The sequence below is a fragment of the Falco naumanni genome, chromosome 8 (assembly GCF_017639655.2).
Source record: "Falco naumanni isolate bFalNau1 chromosome 8, bFalNau1.pat, whole genome shotgun sequence".
NCBI classification, from domain to species: Eukaryota; Metazoa; Chordata; class Aves; order Falconiformes; family Falconidae; genus Falco; species Falco naumanni.
Genome location: NC_054061.1, coordinates 29423421 through 29448211, shown reverse-complemented (window position 1 = coordinate 29448211; position 24791 = coordinate 29423421). Strand labels below are relative to the sequence as shown.

The following is a 24791-nucleotide window of genomic DNA, read 5'->3' as shown; positions in this document are numbered from 1 at the left end:
TGCCAGCAGTGTCAGAAATGTATTCCTGCTGACTGTAACGTCAGTAACGCAGTGAAAAGGATTGATGGTCTGGGTTCGTAATCTAAATGCACCAACACATCTGAGCTGGTACAGGAAAGTCTGCTTTGGCCGTTTATCGATGACACCATGTTTCAGTGGTTAATCGTGCTTGTCCTATACACGGCACTGCAGGACAAACTGACTAGCCCAGAATTTACTCATATTGGTGGTATCACAGAAATAAGTGTGTATTGCTTGGGCTTACCCTTTGGACGTTTTAGAGGTAGTATTAATTCAGAATTAAATATCAGTATCTCTTCTCTAAACCAGGTGTTATGAAAAGCAGAATGTAAAATCCAATGTAGAAAAGCATTATAGTTGTGTGAATAGGCGTCACTAAAGAATGCGATGCCAAAGGCAAAGTTAATTGACCTAACAAAAATAGGGCTTTTTAAGTTGCAAAATTATACTAAATATTTGCAGTGGTAATGAAGATTATCTTCAGCCTGGGAACTCTAAAATTTCATCATAAGATGTGAACGTAGCTAATCAGTAAAAGATGAAGCTTGCAATTTTTCTTGATTAACTCCTGTCATCTTCAGGATAATCTAAGAGACTATCAAGTGGTCTTAAAATATTTCTAATGTTCCTCTATGTTTGGAGAGTCCACTTCTGAAGTCTTAACCAAGATTTCCTGTTTAGCAAAAAAATACAATATTAGTGATCGCTTCTAATTTCCAGGATGTGGATAATTTGATGCTGATTTGCTTGTAAAAAAAATAAAATAAAAATGTGGAGCTTGGGGTTACGGTAATAGAAGTTTCAAATTTCACAGGAGTCCTACAGCGCTCAGTGCAATCAGTATCATACTTTCAGATGTTAATACAATACAGATAGTAGGTAACCACTAGAATACATTTCTTGCAGCTGTTACTTAAATTAATCCTTGCATGTAGTATAATACCAAGTTAGAGGAATGTACCTTATTACTCAGGATTAGAGCCTCATTAACTTAAGCTCTTAAAACCAAAAATGAATTTAGCAATACTAATGCCTTCTGCTATTTTAACGGGTGCTAGATGTTTTCACTCAAGCTTTGGAGCCCAATCTGGAAATGTTAGTGACACAAATTCTGACTATTTTTGACAATTGAATTCTTACAATAAGTAGAGGCAGATGTAATCCAAAAATATTTGCAGTGAAACAAGTGAAGTCTCTGAATGTGGATGTCCTCTCCTGCTGTCAGCCCTGAAAGATAACTTACTGCTGCGTTCCATCTTGTGCTTTCCTGTTATTCTGTGGCTGATGCTGCTAATGCACAGTAACTGGAGATATGCATATCTGAAAGTGACTGAGATATCTGGCTGGTTTATTCTTGAATGTACATTTTTTCATGTTATTTTTCCTTTTTTTTTTTAACTATTACAGCAAGACAACCTAGGATCACAATTTAGCCATATGAGTCTTGCCCGCCAGCCACCCGCTGACCCAGCTGAACCGCATACCGCTATGTTCCAGTCCACGGTAGTGCTCCAGCCCCCGCAGCAGCCTGGTTATATCATTGCAGCTGCTCCACCTCCACCACCCTCGGGCCAACCAGTTTCTGCTCCAGGCTACTCGACATCCAGCCACCCTGTTAACCAGCCAGTACTCCAGCAGCAGGGATACATGCAGCAACCTGTGCCACAGGTACAATGGCTCCATTTGTGTCCTCCCAAAAGCTATACGTAAAACCTCCTCATACTGCTGTATTAATGAGCTTATTATATGGTGTGGGGCTCCCTGTGAAGTTGCAGCTGTGCCCGTTTATTCTGCGGTTGGGTTTTTTTCTGGCTTGCATGCTTTGAAATCTATTACTTCAGTTTACTTGAGGAGCAATAATTACCCAGGTTTTCCTATTTACCTGTAGCTGGTAACACTCAGGTTCTGCATAGTTTTCTATTTTTTTTTTGGTGGAGATTGAAAATTTTTATTTCTACAGTGACAGTAGTAGTCAACTGTTAAAGAGGGAATGTATGTAGTATAAGTATTTTTTTTAATTGTTAAACTATTTAACATTATCATAGAATCATTTAGGCTCGAAAAGACCTTTGAGATTATCAAGTCCAACCATTAACCCAGGACTGCCAGGCCCACCTTATCGCTAAGCACCGCATCTTTAAACACTTCCAGGGATGGGATTCCACCACCTCCCCGGGCAGCCTGTCCCAGGGCTTGACCACCCCTTCAGGGAAGAAACTTTCCCCAGTCTCCAACCTCAACCTCCCCCGGGGCAACCCGAGGCCGGTCCCCCCTGCCCTGTGGCTCGTTCCCCGGGAGAAGAGCCCGACCCCCCCCTGCCCACAGCCCCTGCCGGGCAGTCGAGGGGGCGATAAGGTCTCCCCTCAGCCTCCCCCTCTCCGGGCCAAACCCCCCCGGCTCCCCCGGCCGCTCCTCACCAGCCCCCTGCCCCAGCCCCTTCCCCAGCCCCCTGCCCGGCTCTGGGCACGCTCCAGCCCCCCACGTCCCCCCCGCGCTGAGGGGCCCGCACCTGGCACAGGGGCCGAGGGGCGGCCGCGCCGGGGCCCGGCACCGGGGCCATACTCCGCTGCACTCAGCGCCGCTCCTCGGGCTCAGCCGTCCGGCCGGGCTCGTACCCCACACAGAACGCGCCCGCCCCAGCCACGGCGGCCGGTTCCTCCGGGAGATGCTGCGGGAGACCCTGGCAAAGGCTTTACGAAGGCCCAGGCACACCCCCCAGCCCCCCCCGCGCCCGCTGAGGGACTCTCCCTGTCACAGGAGGAGATCGGGGTCCCCGGCAGGACCCGCCCCCCATAACCCCGCGCCGGCTGGGCCGGATCCCCCGGCTGTCCCGCACGTGCCGCGGGATGGCACTCGGGGGGCTCTGCCCCGGCACCGAGGTCAGGCTGACAGGCCTGCGGCTCCCTGGATTAATTGCACCTCTAATAAACTTTCCATCTTTCTTTTATCGTGTCATTGGTTTTGTATTCAGGTGTCTGCCTGCTGTGTAAATTTGCAGGTAGTGAATATCTTTAATTGTTCATTTTTAGATGCCAGCTTGTTATTGTACCCCCAATCAGTATCCACACTCCAGTCAACAATATCGACCTGTTTCTGTCCATTACAACACGCAGCAAAACCAACCACTGGCACAGCCCGGACAGCAGACAGGTTTGTTGAACCCTTTCAGCATTTCATTAGAACACTTCATGTGCATTTTCTCCTGGTATTGCTTTTTAAACTTATTTTGCTGTAAAATGTCAAATACGGTAGAAATTCAGATATGGGATGTGAACTGTAACTAACTGAAGGTGGGAAAATTTGAGTCAGTTGCTCATGAAACTTGAGATTTGAGCCATTGCTATGGGTGGCTCATGCTGTAATTTTACTTAAAGGATAGCGTATATATAATTATTAGTTGGGGTTTGTTTAGTTTAGAAATGTGTAATTTAAAAAACTTGCAAATTTGTTACTTTTTAGTACCTTGCAAAGTAAGATGAATTAGTACTTTTAAATGAAGTAACATTGCAAAGATGTACCTTAACTGAAAGGTCTAACCAGAAGACACTCATTTTAGATGTTGTGGCATGAAAAGAGTGTTATGCAGAAGATACTGGTGATACTGTTTTGATTTCTCTTTCTGTCCAATGATGAAAAATATCTGGGTATTGAAGAAATATATAATGAGACAAGTGGTTAGAACTAGTTTTCTGCTCCTCCTATTTTTAGTAAAGACTTTGCAACTGTTTGAGTTACCTTTCCATGAATGTTATCAAGCCGTATTTGTCTTCTTTCTTTCCTGTTGTCTTTTTTGTCCTCATAAATTGTAACTGTAGCTACTGTTATTCTGATAATCTGTACTTAAAAATATTGTTACAACTTTTTCATTAAGATTTGTATTCCTGAAACAAATTTACTCCTGAGTAGTATCTTGACTCTCACAGTCAGAAGTTTCAGAAGTAACTGGTGATGTTTGGAGGGAGATACCCTTAAAAATCAGGCTTTTATACCATGTTTTAGTTGAATACATTAGACTTGATATCCTTTTGAGTTTCCATCAGGAAGAAGGGGGTTTTAATTCCTCTTCCCACCCTACTATTGTTGCTCTACAGAAACAGGATGAAAGATCAGCTTTTACAAATATTAACTGGATTTCTTTATAGCTGTTCTGTGCAGTAGCCTGTAAGAGGGATGGCTGCTTCTTCTGCACTTCTAGGAATTGCTCCAATAGCAGCAACACTTGGAAGTTGTTATGCAGGGTTCAGTTCACAAATTCACATGGGATTATTCCATTACAGAATCATCGGGATGTGATGCCCACTTATGGTAGGGTTGTCAGATCACTTTAAAATACTGTTAGTACCTTCAGAGGTGAAAGTATATTGACATTTCTTCAAAGGAAACCAAATTACTGGCTTTTGCAACTTGTTTTGTCCGCTGCTGTTGAAGATGTGTTATCCAACTGTATTACACAACCTGCTTTCCTTCCTCAGAATTGTTAATGCCTAGACCACTTAATAGCAAAAAGCTGAGGCTCCACTGGGGTGAGTTCCCCGTTTATGGGGACACCCTATGTGAATAGCACACAAATTCAGTCGGAGAGAGCCCAGTGTATGTATGTAGCTAAACAAAACAATCTGAATTTGAAAGCATGGGGTGACGGTGCATCAGCACCAAGATGCAGAGGGAGGCATCGGTTGCTATTAGGTAAGTAAGTTTTTCTTGTATGTTTTTAGCTTTTTACGTTTTAACCGAATTTCACTGCCTGTAATGCGGACAGAGTGAAAAGCATCAGCAGCTGAAATCTCCCTCTATGTCCTAGAAGAAATAAAATAAGGAAGCTGTGCAGACAGCTACTTTACTGCTTCCATAACGTACCTTGTACCTGTAACCCTGCCGTCAAGGGATCGCTTGTCAGGAGTGAAGGGGTGGTCTAGCCAATAATTCCATTCAATCCAGTTTGGTTACATGGTGTTTACTAGCACTGATGGCAGAGAGGAGTATTTCTATAGCAACTGCATAATCCGTGTTTAAGTCAAGATCTCTGAGTTGCTCCCTAGCCATACCTACCATACCAGGCTGTCATGTACAGGCAAATGTGAGGCTGCGTTCTAGAGACGGAAGGTTCCACGTCATGTTTTCTGTTCTGTAAACTGCTCATGAGATGGTGTGTTTTGGAATTAATCTCTCTTGTAGATTTATTTGAAACCATAAATATTTGAATTAAGTTGACACAAAGCTACATCCAAAATGGTTGATGCTTGTTACAGTGGCTGTTTTTGAGACAAAAGGCAGCGTGTTACTTGGCTGATACAGCAATGTGTCTGCTCGAAAATGAGAATTAACAAATCTTGTATGACATAAAAGCCGTGGGTTTTATTCATCTTATAAAGTGGTTGCTAACTATGAAATAACTTTCCAAACACAAATTTAGATAAAAGTTGACAGCTTCTGAGAGTGTGACAACTGAGGCCACTTTTGGTTTAATGTTACGGAGTGGCCTGACTTTACTTATGAGCTGTTGGATTCGGGGCCGTAACACTGTCTGAGAGGTTTACATTTCTCACAGTGAACCGGTCTCTTTTTCAGCTGCTTCCTGGCTTCCTTCTTAAAGGGGTTTCAGGTGACATATTGGAGGGGGGGGGCCCTCACTTTTATAAAAATGCTTTGGATGCCCAAAAGATCTTGGGAGAAGAAAAGTCTCCGTAAAAAAAAAAAAAAGGCATTTCCCATTGCTATGATAATGTGGGCCTAATTACCGTGAGGCCTAACTACAGGTTGATTAAAAATGTTATCTGAACCACAGTTCCTGTAGGAACATCAGCTGAAGTTCAGCTAGCTTCTGCTTTGCAGTGGCCAGTGTTAAAACCATTACTACTATTATATAGCTGTAGTTGTAATAGTAGTAATTAAGCTAGACTCACAGCTTATTAACCAAGTGATTGTCCTTGCTTTTCTGTTCTGGAATGAAGGCTTTCTCGCTCTTAATGTGTAACTCAGAAGATGTATTTCTATACGCTGTAAGTTAACTTATATTAACAGTGATTTCTTTTTAATTATGTAAATAGAAGCACGGTTTTTTTAATCTGCTGTTCCAGGGTATTGCTGTGTAATGAGGCAATCTGCTGTGGCAGGTGTGGGGTTTCTGCTGAGCGCTGCATTTCTGTCACACCACTCTATGCAGAGGTGAAATTGTGAGGCTAAAAATAGAGCATTCTTTGGAACGCTGTGGGGAGCCTTCTTGGCAGTCAATTTATATTGTTCCAGTTCTCTCTGCTTGCAAAATTGATCATGTCTGTCTCTGGAAGTGCCAGAAAAAGCTGAAAAATATTCACAGCTACATTGCGGTTTCTGGGAAATGAGGGGTTTAGATTACGGAGGTATTGATTGGATCTGTCATATACCGCGACTTCATATTCTGCCGCTTTTTCGGTGCCGTAGATCGTTTTGTAACAAAGTACGTTTAAGCATTTTGTTTATTGCAGACATGAGATGGATATTTGTGCACAGTTCAAACTTAAGACTTATTACTAATCCTAATTCAAGCATGCCTTGTTCTGAAGTTGTGTCTAGTACTCTCAAAATATTTAGTGCTGTGAGTTTCTAATGAGTAGCTCTTGGTTTTAACAAACTGAACCTTCTTCCCTTTAATTTTCTGAGGCAATATTAGGTTATATTGACAGTCTTTTTTAGCCTTCATTGTCGCAATTTCTATAGAGACAGCCAGCTGAGACGGTTAATTCACAATGCTCATTGTACCCTGTATGTATGTAATCAATGAGCATTGGGGGGTTGTTCACAAAAAAAGTGTTTTGTGTTAACCGAGTTATTGTCAAAATAGACCATACAAATTTTCTAAACACAGCTTTAAAAAAATCTGAGTTTTTGCAGCTGTGTTTGCTTTATTATAAATTCCATAGCAAGGTAGGGAACGTGGGGAATGTTCAGGGTCAGTAGAATGTGAATGTGTTCAAGATAAATACAGACTCTTTTTGCCATCAGTGCATCTTGACAAGCCCAGTTTTGTTATTCTGGAGCGATAACTGGCTTTGTCTCAGAAATACTGATAGTTATGGGGTTTTGCTGATGTGGTAAGTAGTGTGTACCTGTATAAGAGAATATGACAAAAAGAAATTCATTTGTGTTCTGCATGTGTTTTGATAATGGTAGCAGTTACCTACTATATGCTTTTTAAAGAAAACCCAAACACCCAAAAAAACAGGAGTTAAGATTGGACCTAATAAATGCACAGGCTCCCTGTCTGGCCCTTATGCTCAGTTGGTTGGTTTGGGGGGCAGTGTTTGTTTTGTGGATTGGGGATTTTTTAACCTTTTTTGAGCCTTTTGGGAAAGGTAGCAGAGGATACCAGTTTAAGCAATAATAAATTGTTGTAGAAGCACTATAGAGGGGTAAATAAGAAAACCCTTCTTTCCCCGCCCCCAAGATAACTTTGAATATAAAATGTCTTCCACAATATACAAACGTGGGGTTTACCTGAAAGTTTTTTCTGGTTCCCAGTTGTTATTAGCATTACAGATTTCAATAGAAATTGCCCTTTTTAAAAAAATCTGCACACATGCCTTACACTAATTTTCTGGAAGTGTGATTCAGTTTTGAGTTAGTCAAGATGCTGTCAACCAGGGCACCTGAGGTACTAGCAGAATTTGGCATAACTGGAATTTCAAAATTAAAGTAACTAGGATGGCCTTGTTCATAATAATAGACAGTTAATTGGTTTTGATATTATCTAGCATGCTTTTCAAATGCTTTCGGCTTTCATCTGTCAAATCAAGGTGTTAATGCATGTAGCTTACTTAAGAGTGTAAATAAATATTGCAAGCATGTGAGAGCAGCATTGCAAATGGTATGTATAGTATTTCATGCTGGATCCAAGGGAATAAATCTGTTAATTTTAACGTTGGCTTCTTTTTGTATGCATGATAAGTTCAACTTTTATGAAGTTACCAGATTAAAAAGCCATTGGAAAATGCTGCACATACGTTTTCACATAGGCAGCTGTGTATAAAATAAGCTCATTATTTCAAAATAAGATTTAAATGTATAATTTCAGGTTACCAGATTTTGCCTAACCAGCAGCAAAACTACCAGGGTTTAGTTGGAGTTCAGCAGTCTCAGAATCAAAATCTAGTCAGTGGCCAACACAACAACGTTGGGAATCAAATTCAAGGTGTGATTGTTCCATATCCTTCAGTGCCATCTTACCAGGTGGGTAACTTCCCAATCGCTCTACGGTGTGGGTGATTTTATTTATTTATTTTTCAGTGCATTGCTTTGTAAATGGCAGAAAGCTGCAAGCAGGTGCCAAAGGTGGCTTTGGGGAGAGAAATTAACAAACAAAAACCCCACAATTGAAGTGAGAAGAAAATCTGTCAGAAGTGTACAAGTTCTAGTCCTGTTGAGAGCCGAGGGCTGTGTTAGTTGTGATTGAGAGGATAGGGAAGAAAAAGTTTGTAAGATTTCCCTCCTTACCACCCCACTTTCTGTTGCAGAGAAAATCTTTGTTAATTGATGGAGCCCTTTGGAACCCACATTTACATTTCGGAGGAAGAAGATTTTTATTTTTTTTTTTTAAGTAAAGCATTGTTATTTCAACTACTGTTATTACTAGTCTTCTAGATTTAAGAGAACTCCAGCGGATCTTTCAGTTTCTGTTGTGTTGGGGGTTTTAGATTGTATATAAACTAGTTGATGGTCAAGAGGCAGAAGGAAATATTGTCTGCAGAAGAAAAGGTTAATGTGTTCTCAATTGTAGGTTTCGGTGCCTCAAGGTTCCCAAGCAGTGCCCCAGCAGACATATCAACAACCTGTTATAATTTCCAGTCAGTCAAATCAAGGATTGCCCGCAACAGGAATGCCAATTTACTACAGTGTCATTCCATCAGGTCAACAGAATAATTTAAGGTGAGTATCACTGAGTTACTTGGTTCCTCAGCCAGCAGGCTTAATTGCCTTGTAATAGCTGACAGGACCTGCTATAGTACTGCATATATTAAAATGTATTTTGAAGGCAGACTTGCAGACACTTTATTATCTATTTACTTTTGTTCTTATGGAATTCACTAAAACAACTAGTATTGCTTTAATTGGGACATACTTGTTAGACTGGAAAACATTCTTTCCTTATCTCTTTCAGCGCTGCTTTACTAGTTTCACATCTTGAGTTTTCTGCACTCCTTTTTCTTATATGTGAAGCACCAGTATGTTCAGTAGCTGTGCCTTTTTGCAGTAACGTTTAAGATGACGATCCATATTCACTGGTTTTGTCAAAGACACTGCTTTAATAAGGTGTAGAAAAAAGATAATTTGAATCCCAAAAAAGACTGACTTTCTTCCTCTTTTGGAGCTTTCTCTGAAGGAGCTTAGCTTTGTCCGTGTTGCTGACGAGGCCTGCTGGCACAAACCTGGCTATGAAACAAGTATAGGAACTTTTTTGATTTTGTTTTATAAGTAACTTTTTTTTTTTCCACCTAATGTAATAACAACAAATTGGTCTACAGATACAGGCTTCCCTGTGTATGCTGTGTGTTCCTAACACAATTTGAGTATTTTTCAGAACAGATAAGCAGATACCTAAATGAATTAACTAGGGTTAATGCTTGTTACAAATTTTTCTTTCTCTAGTTTTTTGAACTTAATATGCATAATTTAAAAATATCTTGCTTGCAGCTTTTAAAAAAGCAGCAACAGTATGAAGTTTGCTTCATCCTTTTGTGAGTGCAGAGACTTAAATAGTATTTGTGTCATGGCTGCATGCCTTCATCTACTTAAATCTGAATTCTTGTTCTTTGTGTCTGGAGGTTGCTTTTATCCTTTTCTTCTGTAGTTAGATGTGAGGTTCAATGAAGTCATTGGTAGACATAATCCCAGGCTTTTTTTGAAGTAAATTTTGTTGCTTGATCTTCTGTGGCATTTAGAATGTCCCTCTCTTTTGAACAGGGAAACATTTGTTAGGAATTCAGAGCAGACTAGCAACTAATGACAGCATCTTGCTTTTATCAAAATAGTTACGTTGCAGTACTCTGACAAGGACAGCGGAATACTGTTCTGCAGGAACTGAATAATCTCAAACCTCCAGATCACTATACAAGCTATAATCAGGAGACAGATGGGAAGCTGTGTGAAAGCACACATCCCATGCAGATATAAAACCATCTGGTTTAGTTTTCACTGAATTTAGTCTCCTTTAATGGAAGGGAATCTTTAAAATTACATAATGGAACTGTGGGATAAAGGATGGAACAAACTTCTTGTGACAACATATGTAAAATTGGGAAATCCAACAGGATTACACCTATGTTTTTCCACAATTTGAAGTAATTATTTTTTTTTTCATTCCCTCAGAACATTTACTTAATCTGTTAGTACAGAAATGAAGTACAGGATTAATAGACACCATTCTGATTATGGTCCGCCAACCTGATGATCTGGCTCCGGCAGTATGCTCAGTTAGCGGTGTGATAGAATTTGCCTGTATTTGTTACTTATGTGTTTTTCCCCTGAATGCCCTGAAAAATACCTGGCATAAATAAACTTCTAATGTTATCCTTCTGCTGCATATTACCAAAAAATGAAAGGTTCTTTATCCCCTTCAGTCACCTTCTTTTTCCCACACCCTGTTCATTAAAGCCACAGCAAGGCAGTTGTCTCTTTACGCTGTGTTACTTCACGCTGGAGCAGAGGTGCTTGTTTGGTGTGCTGAGTAAGCTGGCTCAGCAGCGTGGGGCCAGCCTGCGACTGAGAGACTGCATCTGAAATCCGCATGGCAGGTTCTGTGGTGATCATTTAACTGAGACCTAATTCTGGTTAATTGGGCAAAACAGTAAATTATGATTTTATTGTTATTCTATGTGTCTTTACACCAATGTGCTATATTGACACAGAAACTGTATGTCAAAATCAGTGAATTAGTACAGCTTCTTAATGTATGCAGGGCATAAGCTTTTGCCAAGGAAGGTGCGAAAGTTCATTCTGAAGAGTAAGTAGATTTGGGGTTAGAGGGGAATATTACTGATTTTAAAATTAAAAAAATCTCAGTGATTTGCAGTACGTGTAGACAGTAAATGCAGCAGTCATGATTACATAAATTAGTATAGCATAAATTCTTGTTAATCACGTTCTTTTTTTATCATTATTATTATTACAGTTCATCAGTAGGATATTTGCAGCCTCCTGGATCGGAGCAGATACAGTTTCCTCGAACAACCTCACCATGCAACTCTCAGCAGCTTCAAGGACAGCAGTGTGCAGGTTGGGGGAATGAAGTTTTTATCGGAAGACTTCAAAAATGTCTAGCTGTTAATACAATGGGTGATCGGATATTTGCTGTTAAGGGTTTGATTTAGAATTACTATTCTATTTCCTTCTGTGTTCCATTTTTGAAGTTATATTGGAGGCAGGTGAACTTGACATCTCAATTTGTTTGTCGTTGAAAGCTCTCAAGTTGCTTTCTTAGAATTCGGTAACGTACATCGCAGTGCCTCGCGTGTCTGCTTGTGAGTTGAGGCAGACATGGGAACTACACGCTGTCAGCTGAATGATTTTGATCTTTCCCTGAACAGCTACGTGGGTCTGGAAAGTTTGAGATTTGGGGTTACATTTGATAGGATGAGCAAGGTACGCACTGGAACCAGTATACTTGGCTCTTCTACTCAAGAAGCATTCTAGATTTCACTGAATGGAGTAGGAGCAGCGACTTTCTTAGGAGTTCCTGAGAAGAGGGTGAAAACTAAGCGTTCTGAGTTTGGATAGGGGGGAGAGGTAGCTTTGTGACCTGCTGAAAAGCTAAATTAAATACGCCGAAGCTTTGTGGGGTGTTCTGGTTTTGGTTTTTACGGTAGCCTTATTTACTGCTTTTACTTTCATAGTTTATAACAACCATTCAAGTCAGAAGCCATCACCTCCTACATTATTGCCACCTTCATCAAAGTCAAAGCCACAACAGGCTGCTTCCATTGTGCACTACAGCATAGTGTCTCCACCCTCATCATGTAAAAGTTCGCCCACTGGTCTTTCCATCATGCAGCCAATAAAAGGTATATTTTATTGGGGTTTTCATCTAAGCCATTCTGTCTAGAAATCTGTTGTAAACTATCAGATTGATTTCATGGCTAACTGCTAGAACAACTTCAACTTGAGCACCATCTCTGCAAAATACATTTTTCATAGTTTTTCATCTGAATTGCTGTTACTGTAATTTTTAAAATGACAACTTGGAACCGAAGTGAAACAATAGTCAACTTCACGGGGGCAGCCTGCAGGCAGCCTGCAGCAGATCAGTGTCGCTTAGCAGAAGCACTTAAATCAAGTTCAGAATCTTTTGATTTACAAAGCATTTGGGCAATTTTTAGAAGGTGTATAAATAGCAGCCTCAATGACATGTGAAAACAGAGGTGACACAGAGCTTGTATGCATGAAATGTTTATGAATGTTAATATCCAAACACTTAAAAATTCTGACTTTCAAACCATAAAGTTGACGGACTGGTCAGGAAATGAAGAGCACTAGGGCTGGCCTCCAAACAAGAGGTGACAGAACAGTCCTGTGATCGTAGCGGTACGGTCTTCACTTCACTGACAGGGAGTCTGATACGTTAGAGGTTTGGTTGGCCCACCAGGGGTAATCTCAAACGCTGCTATCTCAGTATTTTGCAAGCATGCAATAGATGAAACAACCTTAGGTCAGTGACTGAGGTTCCACTACAGATGGCATGCTTCTTACAAACATTTATCTTTTTAAGTTAATTTTAGAGCCTGTTTATTAGTAAATAGATAACATGCAGTTAAGTGGGAAGGTAGCTGAGTTAACAGTGTGTTATAGCTTATGGGCAGGTTTGGTTTTGTTTCCATTTTGTTTCCATTTTGCTTCAAGTTTGTTTGGCTTTAAATCTAGAAGATTCTTATTTCAGGATGTGCAAAATTGGTCTCGCACTAGTTTGTTCTTCTACCTTCCTGACCTATCCTGGAAGTGCTGGTTTTATGCAGTTTTGAAGGCCTGGTTCAAACCTGTTAAACTGTGATTTAAAGAAGGCTGGGGAAGGGGGGAAGCCCTCTAACACAGGGAGGACAAATTCTGAGAGAATCAAGAAAAACATGCTTTTCAGTAAGTGATGCTGAGATAATGAATCAAGGCCACGGAGGGAAGGGTCATGAGGACATACACAGACAAGCAGTGGAGTTGTGTTTCTTTTCATTTGAAAAAGTTATAGAGGACCAGACTGCAAATGTGGGAAGCCTTGCAAGGATTTCTTCTGGGTTCTGACAGGTGATAAAGCGTCTGCAGACTTACTTAAGTGTTCTGTGACACTTCATTTTGTCAGGATGCTTGTCTAGGAAAAGAGTTCCACTTATTTTCATTTACTGAAATGCTGTGGAACTAGAAGTAGTAGAAAGTGCAAGTTTTTCTGGATGTATGAATTTCTCTTGTGCAGTTTAAGTAGCATTGTCAGATTGTAACACTATAGAAATATTCTTAACGTGGCTTTTATAGGGACAGAGCAGGGAATCTTAAATTTATATCCTCTGCCAAAGTTGGCCAGACACCTGATGCTTCCATTTCAATCTGTAACACATGGGTAGAATTTCTTGCCATTAAAAAGAAAGTATAGATGTGAAAACATTGCTAATGTTATTTCATTTATTCTTATAAATATCAGTAGAGTAAATATTTCAGCATACAATTTACAAAAACTAATATAGTTTTAATATTATGATTCATTATTCTGCATTGTTAGGTTTGCTTTTTGAAGGAGTCTCCTTTTTTTGAAGCACAGGGTAGCAAGAACAATAGCCCATTTTAAAAAATACAGAGTATAAAATGAGCTCATCTTGTATCTGACTGCTCCTAACTGATGCTATGACGTAGGTAGTAAATTGAGAAGATTGTAGACTCCCTCTTTAAAGGTGGATGATTAAGTGATGTTTAAACGATGTGTTTTAATCATGGTTTCTGAGAAATGCTATAAACAGTGGGTAGAGCAGAGAAGGAAATTGCAGACAGCCATTTACAAGTAAACAGGACGTTATATAAAGTACCTGGGACAGAGCCAGGTCAGAGGGGGAAGACAGCTTCTCTGTCAGGCAGCCTCTCCTCATGTGAAAGCTCACGGAACAGCGCTGGCTGCTGAGCTGTTCCCCCCTGATTTGGGCATTTCTGTAGCTACCACAGCGGCTAAGTGGTACGATACGATGTTGAGATCAATTTGTGGTCTCTGCCCAGAAAAACATTTCTATATAGAACTTGCAAATGAGGGTAATTTTGCCTCAGACTAAAGATTGATTCCAAGGCTTTCCGATGCATGCCATCGTGTCAGAAAGCATTTTGAGTCTGTATTGCTCTGTATCATGTAAAACTAACCAGGTAACTTCTATTTCTAAATTAAGCATATTTTTGCTTAATATCACACATTGGTCAACACATTGCTCTGACAGTAACTACAGTGAATGTTGAATACTTTCAACTACTATTGAATTGAATTATTTCTTTCAAAAATATTCTCAGTAATGAGTTTCAGTGGTTTCACTATCGCTTTCTAGTTCTGGGAAGCCTATTTAACTACCGCAGATTTAACTGGTATTGGAAATATAATTGTACAAAAGATACTGCTGTAGCTTTCTAGAATTCAGCAGCTTATTTAGCAAAACATTCATTATATTATATCCCTTTTTTTTTTTTCCTCTTAATTCACATCAGTTCTGCTGAAATGAAAATCGGAATGCATGACGAACTAACTGTATCCTGCTGATCTCTTGTCTTGTAGCAGTAGCACCACCACCAGGTGGAGGAGTAGTAATGATGCAGCTCAATATACCTAACAATCCTCAGCCTCGGAACCATTCACCTCCGCAGTGGAAACAGAATAAATATTACTGTGATCATCAAAGGGGGCAGAAGGCCACAGAACTTAGCACTTTAGACAGTGCTGCACAGGTATGAGGCTTTTGTTTTGTTTTCCAGGATGACTTAAAATCCACATAAATTGCATCTTCACAGAGGTTTTGAAAAGATTTTTGGGGAATAAGAGTCTGCTCTGATAATACTATTGTTTTAACTCTTACTTCAGTCTTTGAATGCTGTAGGTGGCAGTTAGCTTGTTCAGCTTGGTATTTTTTAAAACACTAACTTGTTGTTTATTCCAGTTGCAGCATAGTCCTCAACTGGGTAGTCCTGTCACCTCACCAGCCCAATCACCAGCACCAGCTCAGCTATCAAACATGAAGAACGTCCGTCCCACATTAACACCTCTTTCTATCATGTCCCAGTTTTCTAGACCTTTTGTCCCTGGACAAGGTATATTTTCAGTTCACTCAAATAATGGTGTGTCTGTTTTCTAACTGAATGTTTTAAAATACAAGCTACGTGAAGATTTTCTGACAAAACTGTGGCTTGCTTTAGCAGGAATGCTATTGAAGCAGGATCATCAAAATTATCTGCGCAAGCATCGTGTAGAATTCCACCTTCTCTCTCTGCACTGATACTGTCCCCCATATTCTCAAAAGCTTTTGGTGGTGTTATTGTGAGAGCTTCTATAACCCACTAGCTTTCCCATATGTGAAACTCCCCATTTCGGCACTGAAAATATTAATGTTTGATACAGTTTAGCTTCAAGTTCTAAACATAACTCAAGAATCTGACACACATTATCACAAAGGCAATAATTTAGAGCTACAAAGATGAAATAAATAATGTGGGACTAGCTGATCTTAATACCTTAGGTGGGCATATTGAATTTTTTGGGAAAGGATACAGAAATGCAATGTTGAGATGAATGTTCTGCCAGACTTACTTGTTAGTGATGTGCTGAATCAAACCACCACCGAAGCGAGAATTCTTCATTCTTTTATAGAGAAACTAGCGTGATGGGACTAGAGCCTCTAGCCAGTGCTGTTGCTGCTTCAATTAGTATTTCAGATAGTGCCCATCCAAAGACAGAAATAATTATTGAAGAATTTCAGTCCTCTGCTGCCATGTTAACTGAAAATAGAGAGGTTTTACTGAGATGTGATAGTTGATGATGTTTAAAAACCAAATCATAAAAAACCCCTTTGTCAGTGAGCAGAGATGTCCTGGTGTAATTCCCAAACTCAAAATTAATGGGTCTGGTTTACAGACATACTTTACAGAAACACTTGCAGAAAATTCTGTATGTCTTCCTTATTGATAAAGAAAACCTTATTTTGTCTGTCTGATCTGCTGCATAATCTTTACGTCATTGCTTTGTATTCAGATGTAAAAATTCCAGGTTGCCTGCTATAAAGCATACCTCTCGAGTTTCTTAATCCTCTGTGGTTACTAAAAACTTCTCTTCCATTGTCTATGTGGATCCTTGGAGCAGATAGGAATGTGAAGATATACCTGGCTCTAATCGGGGATATAACCACAAAAATTATTTAATTAGTACACTGAGAGCTTTTGCCTTATTAAGCCCATTTTGAAATGAGAGGATTTAGATAAGACTGCAGTGAAGAAAAAATGTTGTGTTTTTCAGTGTAATCCCGAAATGCAAGAAAGCTTGTACCTTTTCACCTTGTGATCAGTATGTGACTGACTTACGTTTATTTAATCGTTCCAAATCTTACTTTGTTGCCCTAGCCAAATACACTGCTTTGTGCGTAGTTATTCTGCTTTCTTTTCCGTCTAAGATAGACATTGTAAAGAGGAACCTGGATGAAGATGTCATGTAATGGAAAACCCCTTCTAATTACCTTTCTCTTTAAGGAGATGCCAGATACCCATTGCTTGGCCAACCCCTGCAATACAATCCACCATCTTTATTACGTGGACAAGTAACAAGCCAACAGGTATTAAAGAGAACAATGTCCTGGCAACACTGAGAAAAACAATTCAGGAGTACCATTATACGACCACGAATAGGGGAATATGTTATTGCATTAGAGAAGTAGTGGAGTGGGAAGGTGCTTGCATTCCAGTAAAGGGTTTATTCTGTGTTAATACTTCCCATTGTTCTTTTCTGTTGTATTCTTAAAAAAAAAAAAAAAAAAAAAAACCAACATTTTCCTGAAATTTAGTGTTAGGCATAGTGTAGGTTATGGATTATTTTTTTTTAAGCAATTCACCCGCAGTTCCAAAAGGAACATTTGCTAAGAGGATTTTATTTTATTATTAAAAAATAGAAAATAGATGTGGGTATTTCCAAACAAAGAGTGGGTTTGTTTCCTGTAAGAGAAACAAAGCCAAAATATTAGTGTTAACCAAGCTAAAAAGTTTTGCTATTTAATTTTGGGGGCAGGGACATACAGACCCCCTACCTCTACCTTGCTCAGTTCCACCAAAGATCAGCCAGAAGATGTGATGGTTGGGGGTGGGGGCTGGGTTCATCCAAGAAGTTTTAAGGCATTTTTTTTTTCCCCCATCATTTCCTCCCTTTCCTCTGAAGCCAAGGATTGAATGTGCCTGATTGCAGGATTGCTAAATTCCCAAGGCTAAAATTGGACATGAAAATCTTTTCTGTACCATGTTAGCACGGGTTATTTTCCAGACACTGAGCTAACTTAGAAATTGTAAGATCCTGGGGCATTGTCATTAAAGTACATCGTTTATGTCAATCTCTCCAGTGTCAACCTGGAAACAGACATGGAAACAGGGGAAAGAAACCAGCAAAGAAGGCTGCTTCCGCAGATCTTGGTGCAGGAGAACCAGGTATAGAATTGCTGATTCACACAGTTCTCCAGAAAAATGAGTTAAGGTGATGGGCTGGGAATGTAACAAGAGAAGCACAGGTGAGAAAAGGGCCAGAATGAAGAGTAACCAGACACCAATGGACGTGGCAAACACTGGAAACCTAAAGCTGGAGAGGGAGCCTTGATTTGGAGGGAGGGGAAGAGAAAGTGTAGGTTTGAAGGCTGGAGAAAAGACCAGAGAGGGTCAGGATTGGACAGTACTAAAAGAAAAAGCAAGTTTGTCAGTTTACTGGATGTAAGTTCTATTATATTGTTACATTAAATATTACTATATTAAATATACATCCCACTGCTTCCTTATACTTGCATGAAATGTGAAATCAAACCACAATTAGTTTGTGCCTTTTTTTTTTTTTCTTTTTTCTCCTCCCTTCTAATACAAATAAGTGCATGGATTTGGGGGACTTACCAGGAGATCTACAGATTATCTCCTTGGGGTTGGTAAAGATGTCACCCAAATAAAACCTGACATCATCTATCTTTGATCTTTACTGGAAAGAATTTTGGTTCCAGGTGTTACCTACTATCAGCTCTTGCAGAAAGTTACAGATAAATGAGGTTTTTCTAACAATTTACTGAGGAGGATATTTTGAGAGAAGACAGACTAGTTTTCTAGCATGCTGATGTGTGAAGCGTTAATGGGCAAAGCCAGTGAGATGCTATAGTGAGTTCTCAAACCTGCTGTAAAATTAGGTGTGATTATTTTATTATTTTTCCCTCTCTTGAGGGCCCTCTTTGTATTCTCAGCTTTTATTTGTATACTTATAGTTATAAGCAGTTCCAAATGTGAAAGCAAAAGGCTTTCCAGAATACCGGAAAGGGAATGCATGTGTATTTATTATCGGCCAACTGGAGATACAAGTATGAAATATAATTATTTTTCCATTGTGTGCATTGTATAGTTAAGTACAATGACCAATTTAGATTCCATGTTTTTCTTGTTTCAGTTGTGGGAAAAGTTCTAGAAATTACCGAACTGCCAGAAGGCATAACTCGTATGGAAGCAGAAAAACTATTCGGAGAACTTTTAAAAGTTGGTGCCAAGATTCGGTGGCTAAGGGATTCGCAGTGTCTACAAACACAGCAGCAGCACCATCGTCGTTACTGTGGCAGCGGAGACAGCAGCGTGAACACGGAGTCATCCAAACCTAGTGACTTGGCTTCCACTTACACGGTTCTAGCTACGTTCCCTACAATGTCAGCTGCTCAGAACGCGTTGAAGAAACAAAGTAGTACCTCAGTGAACAAGTTCAGGCTGAGAACGAGCAAGAAGCACTACGACTTTCATGTTCTGGAAAGGGCTAGTTCTCAGTAGCAGTGACATCAGTGGACACTCAGCCTTCACTACTTCAATGCCCTCCTCTCCTTGATTGGCATGATGTCATGGGGGTTCTGCTCTCTTCATAGAGACTCCCGGGATGTTTTGTCATGTGACATTAGCCACTGAAGAATAAATAACCCAGTGATCCAGCAAGATGAAGAAAAAAAAAATACAGAGTTAATCCCGGACAATAGCAAGGAATCATCTTTGAGACAAGCAGCTTTCTACAAGGAATGCTGTTGAAATGCCCCCTACTTTTATAGTAGTTTTGTTTTATATTTTTGAATTCTTGTATCAGATCCAAAGTTCTATTGTACAGCAAACATTCATAAGAATCCATACTCAGATTTGTATTTTATAATCCCTTTTCACAGCCAGCACACAGCTGTCCATTCCAAGGCAGGAACCTGAGGATTGGTGGAGAGGAAAGGAGAACCATTTTCAGTGATTTACACTCATTTTCTGGCAGACTACCCATATCTTCAAGTTAACCTGTTCTTTATCCCCTTTGGTTTTCTTTTCTTCTTTTTTTTTTAAGGAAAAGAAATTAGTAACTAACTCCTTAAGATGGTGGTTTTCTTTTGAGATTCATTTGAGCAATATCAAAAGAAAATAAGAGTAGGTTGTAGATGTGAGGGATTCACTTCTGATCCAACAAGTTTAATAATTATTTAAAGGGGAATATGAATAGGTTACAAAGAATGTTCACTGAATCACATTTTAATATTTCTTCTTTTTAGCAAAAGTGTGAAGAAACTCAAATGTATCTTCACAAGTGACAAAATGTTTGCACTTTAATTGTGTTCCCACCAGTATGGATCTCTTTCTCTTCCTTTTCACGCTAAGATAATTGTGTTTGATAAGTGCTGGAAACCTTTTTAATGGTTTTAAGTTTTCATCATTTGCAGATGCTCACTGGACATTAAAGATTCATTGCACATAAGTGAAACAAACTTTTTTCAATTTGTGTAATTTGCAAGGCTGTACAATGTGTGCTGATGCAAGCCTTTTTCAGTTCAAGAAAATAAATGTTTACAAACAAACTTTTTCAGTGCACTTGTTTAAACTTCTAGGAGTCTTCTGAAACCTGGCTGAACACATTAATGGTTTGGATCCCTTCAAATGTGAGAAAAAATATTAGAACTTTTCAAAGAACCCACTATTGCTTTTCCTTTTCTTGAAGCATTTATTTGTTATCCTGCCCTTCATAATTTTTAAATGTTTCCCTATGTAAGTAAAAGGAGAGAAAATAATCAAATACTGTAAGGGACTGCTCCTGGTTTTTTTATTTTTAGCACAGGCACTGATTTGCAGTGTAGATGAGCAAGTGCTTGTTCCCTTAAGGCTGTTGCTTTGTAAACAATGCATTTGTAACTTCTGTAAGTGGAAATTCAAGGTAAACATTATGCTTAAAAACAAAAACATATTCCACAGAGGAAAAGTAAAGAATTTAGGTGCCTAAATCAGCATTAATTTTCATCTTCTATACAAAAAAATCCTATCCCTGAGCAACCAAACACACACACGAAGTGGCAAGAACAGTCCTACACATGTTCAATTCTTAAATCCTTCATGTGATGAATCAAAGTACTTGGAAGAAAACTGACCCGTCTGGGAATAATGTAGCCTAATAAATTGCGTATATGGGACTTGATTCTGCAAAATGCTGTAGCAACAGGTATTTGCATGACTAAAGGTAAACTTGGGCTCAGATGCTCCCCTAAAACACAGGGGGAAATGTTCAGCTTCAAGTGGTGGCAGAAAGATAAATCTACTTATGCCTGTCTGCTTTTTTAAAAGGATGGTGGTACTTTGCATTTGAATTCTAACGCTACTACTTGACTGAATATACTACTTGAATGAGGGGATATATTTCTTCATCCTTGGGCTGGATTTCTGTAGTTTACTGCACCCAAAACCAAAGACGAGGAGAACCTCAGCTTATGCAGATTGTAGTATTTCCCTCCTCTGAACAGCACAGAGAGAACATGACTAACACACAGGTTCCATCACAGCCTCTTGTTGATTTCCAGTGCTAGTTTAAGATTATGGTTTTAATCCTGTAAGGTGGTTAACAGATTAAAGGACAGGTGTTGCAGCCACAGAGAGGCAGCTGCCTCCTGTGGCTAACACATTCCAGGACAAGACTTTCATGTATGTGAAGAGTCGTTCATAGCTGAGAGCTTTCACCTGTTCTGAATGACCTATGAATTAAATCTACCCTCAAATCAAGCCATTTCCAAAGGGCCCTGCACGTCTTGCTTCATTTAATAAACTCCCCATAATGACCAAAGAAGAAAATGTAATGAGAGAGGTAAGCATGGAGAATGCAAGCAATCCAAACAAAAGGAGGGGAACAGCACACTGATTAGGAATCAGGCCCAGCAAATATTTAATTCTTATCAAGTAAGTTGCAAACTTGAGTGCAGTGCAGACTGCCCTAGAAGAAATAGAACATTTAATAAGCCCACTGTGCTCTTATCCTGAATCTGATACCTACAGTTACTGCAGGCTGGTCACCCTTTCTGAGTATGTTTTCCTCAGAGTTAAACGGACAGGTGGGGGTTTTGGTGGGGTTTTTGGTTTGTTGTTTTTGTTTTAATCTGGATGCACTGATACAAGCCACACAGACACGAGTAACAGGACTCTGGAAGCATTAAAGGTCTCTGATGTCTACAGTGGGCACAGAATTCAAGTATTTCTGCTTTACAGTCTTGTTCATCCCTGATCTTGTGCTATTTTGTACTGTCTCTAGTAAGCAAACAGGGTGTAAACTCATCTAACCAAGGCGATTTGTACCTCCTGGCTTTCCTAGTTCTGCCCCTTTTGGTTCTCAAGTGTTCTCAACAAATCTAGTAGTCTAGTGTTTTTGAGCTTCCTGTCATTTACCATTAAATCCATAAGAATTGAGTGGGGATTTAAACTACATTGCAGTAATCTAATACATTTCAATTGGTTTGGAACATGTCTTACAACTTTTAAAGCTGAGGAAAAATCACTGGAAGAATAACCAGAAAAGCTGAACAAATCTGGCTATTACCTTCTTCACCAAAGGCTGCAATTGCTTTAAATTTTTAACTAATACTTTCTATAACTGTGTAAAATGCATCCCTGAACTGTGAATATTCAATATTATTTGTGGTATTCCAGTGAAAAGGATAATTCAAAATTAAGAAAACAAATTTAAGCTCCATACTTTGGGAACACTCAAAACCACGTGGACCTGAGGCTGGATTTGGGCAGATCGTAACAGCACACCTGAGAATCCACTGATAGCTCCCACGTGGCTGCCAAGCTACAGCCTCGTGTGCCTTGTGTGTCAGTAAGGCTGGACTGGAGTGAAACGTTGCTCAATGGGCATCTTGCGTCTTACCCGAGACTCCCCCCCGAGCAAATTGAACCTATTATAATCTGAAATCCTTTTCTTTCACTCACGTGCTTAGAATACAACATCAAAAGGAAAGCAGTGGAACATGTGCAAAGAATCTAGCACTGTGGTGTACTGAAGACTAGCACTTAGCTGTTCCTACCTGAAACCATCCCTAATCCTGCCGGCCTTCTGTCAAACACGCGTTATGTTTTGAGGTCCAGGGGTACAGGACAGTAGTATGGAGACGGGAGTTCAGTTTTGTCAAAGCAAGGGAAGAACTGTTCAGCTTGATGAATAAAATAAGGTTCTTTGGTACGCAACATGCCTTTCACAGTAAGACCATTTGTTTTTTTCTTCTGTTATTCAAACAGCTCGATACCCATTTCCCATCTAGTAACACAAGCCATTTCCCTCTCAAGGTGGAATAAATATATTCTCATGCTATGACACTCATTTGTGCCTTAAAATTTCACATTTCACTTTGTTGTTTTGAGATAATCTTGTATTAACTTGTTTTGATGTCTGAAGGGGAGTCATAATAAAAATTGCAACTAACTTCTTTTATAAATACCTGTGGTAGCACCGTGACCTATTTTTCCCCTAGAAAACCGATGCGGGCTGTAACTGCCTGTATTTAGCCCTCAAGCATAGAATGTTTATATGAAGCTTTGGAGAAAACCGATCAAACCATTTTCACGTTACAGGGCATGCAAAATTATTGTAGCTGGAATTTTTATGTGTTTGCAGCTGAGAAAGGACTTATTTCAATCTTTTCAATGTTTCTACCGCTTAGCATTCATGAAAGTTGATATGCTGCCTCTATTCAATGTCCTGCTCCTAATCACATTTAAAATGTTTTGGGTTTGGGTATTTTTTGCTATTGATGTCAACAAGTATAAACTTAAGAGTGCACAATGTCAATGTGACTTTGTTTTGGAAGCCTTATTTCTTGGGTGTAGACCAGAACACCTACAAAGGGCCCAATTTCCAGAACATTCTGAAAATTAAGTCCCTTTAAGTTCTCTTACTCTGCCACCTGAGACCAAAGTCACTATTCACATCTGAAAACCTCAGATGCAAGGTCCAGTGTAAATTACGTTGCCTCTCAGCTGACTTGAAGATGTACGCAGTTCTGTTCTTACCACAATGTGTATGGGCCTCCTTTGAGTTCAGCATCTGCCTTGTGTGTTTAAGCTTGTAGGGCTGGAGTTTGGACCCAACTCTGTTTGGCAGCCCTTTATTAACAAGGTTTACTTTTTATCCTGCTTGTAACTACTTGGATGTTTTGCGATGTTTGCCGTTTGTCAAAATTTGTCAGGTTGAAAGTGGATCTTGCTTCAGAGATAATTAAGCACTAACATTTGGTCCAGGGCACAAACACACACTTTAGAGTTTACTGCTTTTTTTTTTTCCATTTTTCAGTCTTACTGGTAAAGCACATGAGCCTAGTCATTATACGGGATGCATGCAACTGTAATGAACTGTTTCTTCACTTCTGAAGAGAAATCTGAATGTCAGACAAAAGACTAGTGCTGTAAACCAAAGAGTTCTATAGGAAAATCTGTATGTTGCTGATAGTTGTATGCTTTTAAAATGATACAAATAATGAAAATAAACTGTGCTGCTGTGGATAATGCTGAACAGTGAGGTTTATTCTTAATTCAGTTCCCATGCCCCAGTTAACTGAGAATCAGAATTAGACTAAGGATTGATGACAATACACCATGCTGACAGCAGAGACATTTTTCAGGCACAGGTGCAACAGAGGTGGAAAGCACGCTAGAAGCTGGCTGCAATATGGACTAGCTTCAACCCCAAACAATCACTTACATTTGAGTTCCAAAAATTACTTGACAGCTAGCTTAAAAAAAAAAAACAAACAACCAAACAGCAATAATGCACATCACACTTGAATTACAGAGGACCTCTTTAAACTTGAGAGCAAAGACACTGTCATTCTGCTTCTTTCTAATGCCCTAAATTTTGCATTAGTTGTAGGGTTAATTAGAGAGACTGGTATGCAGCACAACCTTGCCCTTCTTATGATAAGGTTCCAAATTAGTTACTCTAAGAAACAGCATTATTAAGTGTGCTATGACAGTCTATCACATTCATTTATACATACTAGGAAATACACCAGAGCTTGTCTCCATGTTTAAGCCAAGTAAAAAGGCAACAAATTTGAGTAAACTGATACTTTGATTCGTTAATGAACCAGTATAAGTGTGAAACAACGATGCAATTAAAAACATAATTCACTAACAAAAACATTGTCCTTTTTCATCCAAGTAGACCTGTGCTAGTTTGGGGGGGGGGGGGGGGGGGGGGGGGGAGGGAATCACCTCTTAAAACATGACTGTCTTGCGTTGTTTCCCATACCGAT

General features: G+C 39.6%; 1 protein-coding gene and 1 long non-coding RNA gene across 17 annotated transcripts in view; one reads left to right on the top strand and one right to left on the bottom strand.

Moving 5' to 3' along the window:
• R3HDM1 (R3H domain containing 1) overlaps window positions 1–20081 on the top strand; it is an 87602-nt gene extending 67521 nt beyond the window's left edge. For 13 of the 16 annotated variants that reach the window (XM_040604512.1, XM_040604518.1, XM_040604520.1 and 10 more), the window contains 11 exons: window positions 1429–1689; window positions 3051–3171; window positions 8072–8226; window positions 8774–8922; window positions 11165–11268; window positions 11886–12053; window positions 14777–14946; window positions 15156–15306; window positions 16735–16817; window positions 17592–17676; window positions 18665–20081. In XM_040604512.1, the coding sequence (XP_040460446.1) occupies window positions 1429–1689; window positions 3051–3171; window positions 8072–8226; window positions 8774–8922; window positions 11165–11268; window positions 11886–12053; window positions 14777–14946; window positions 15156–15306; window positions 16735–16817; window positions 17592–17676; window positions 18665–19032 (1815 nt within the window). In that variant the 3' untranslated portion in view covers window positions 19033–20081. The remainder of the gene's footprint in view (window positions 1–1428; window positions 1690–3050; window positions 3172–8071; window positions 8227–8773; window positions 8923–11164; window positions 11269–11885; window positions 12054–14776; window positions 14947–15155; window positions 15307–16734; window positions 16818–17591; window positions 17677–18664) is intronic. The other 3 variants (XM_040604525.1, XM_040604522.1, XM_040604521.1) reach the window with 1 other exon arrangement.
• On the bottom strand, window positions 15693–16728 carry LOC121092882. The gene is made up of 2 exons (XR_005829413.1): window positions 16280–16728; window positions 15693–15990 (listed from the first exon to the last, which is right to left on the bottom strand). It is a non-coding gene; the product is annotated as an uncharacterized LOC121092882 (long non-coding RNA).
• Window positions 20082–24791: the final 4710 nt, after the last annotated feature.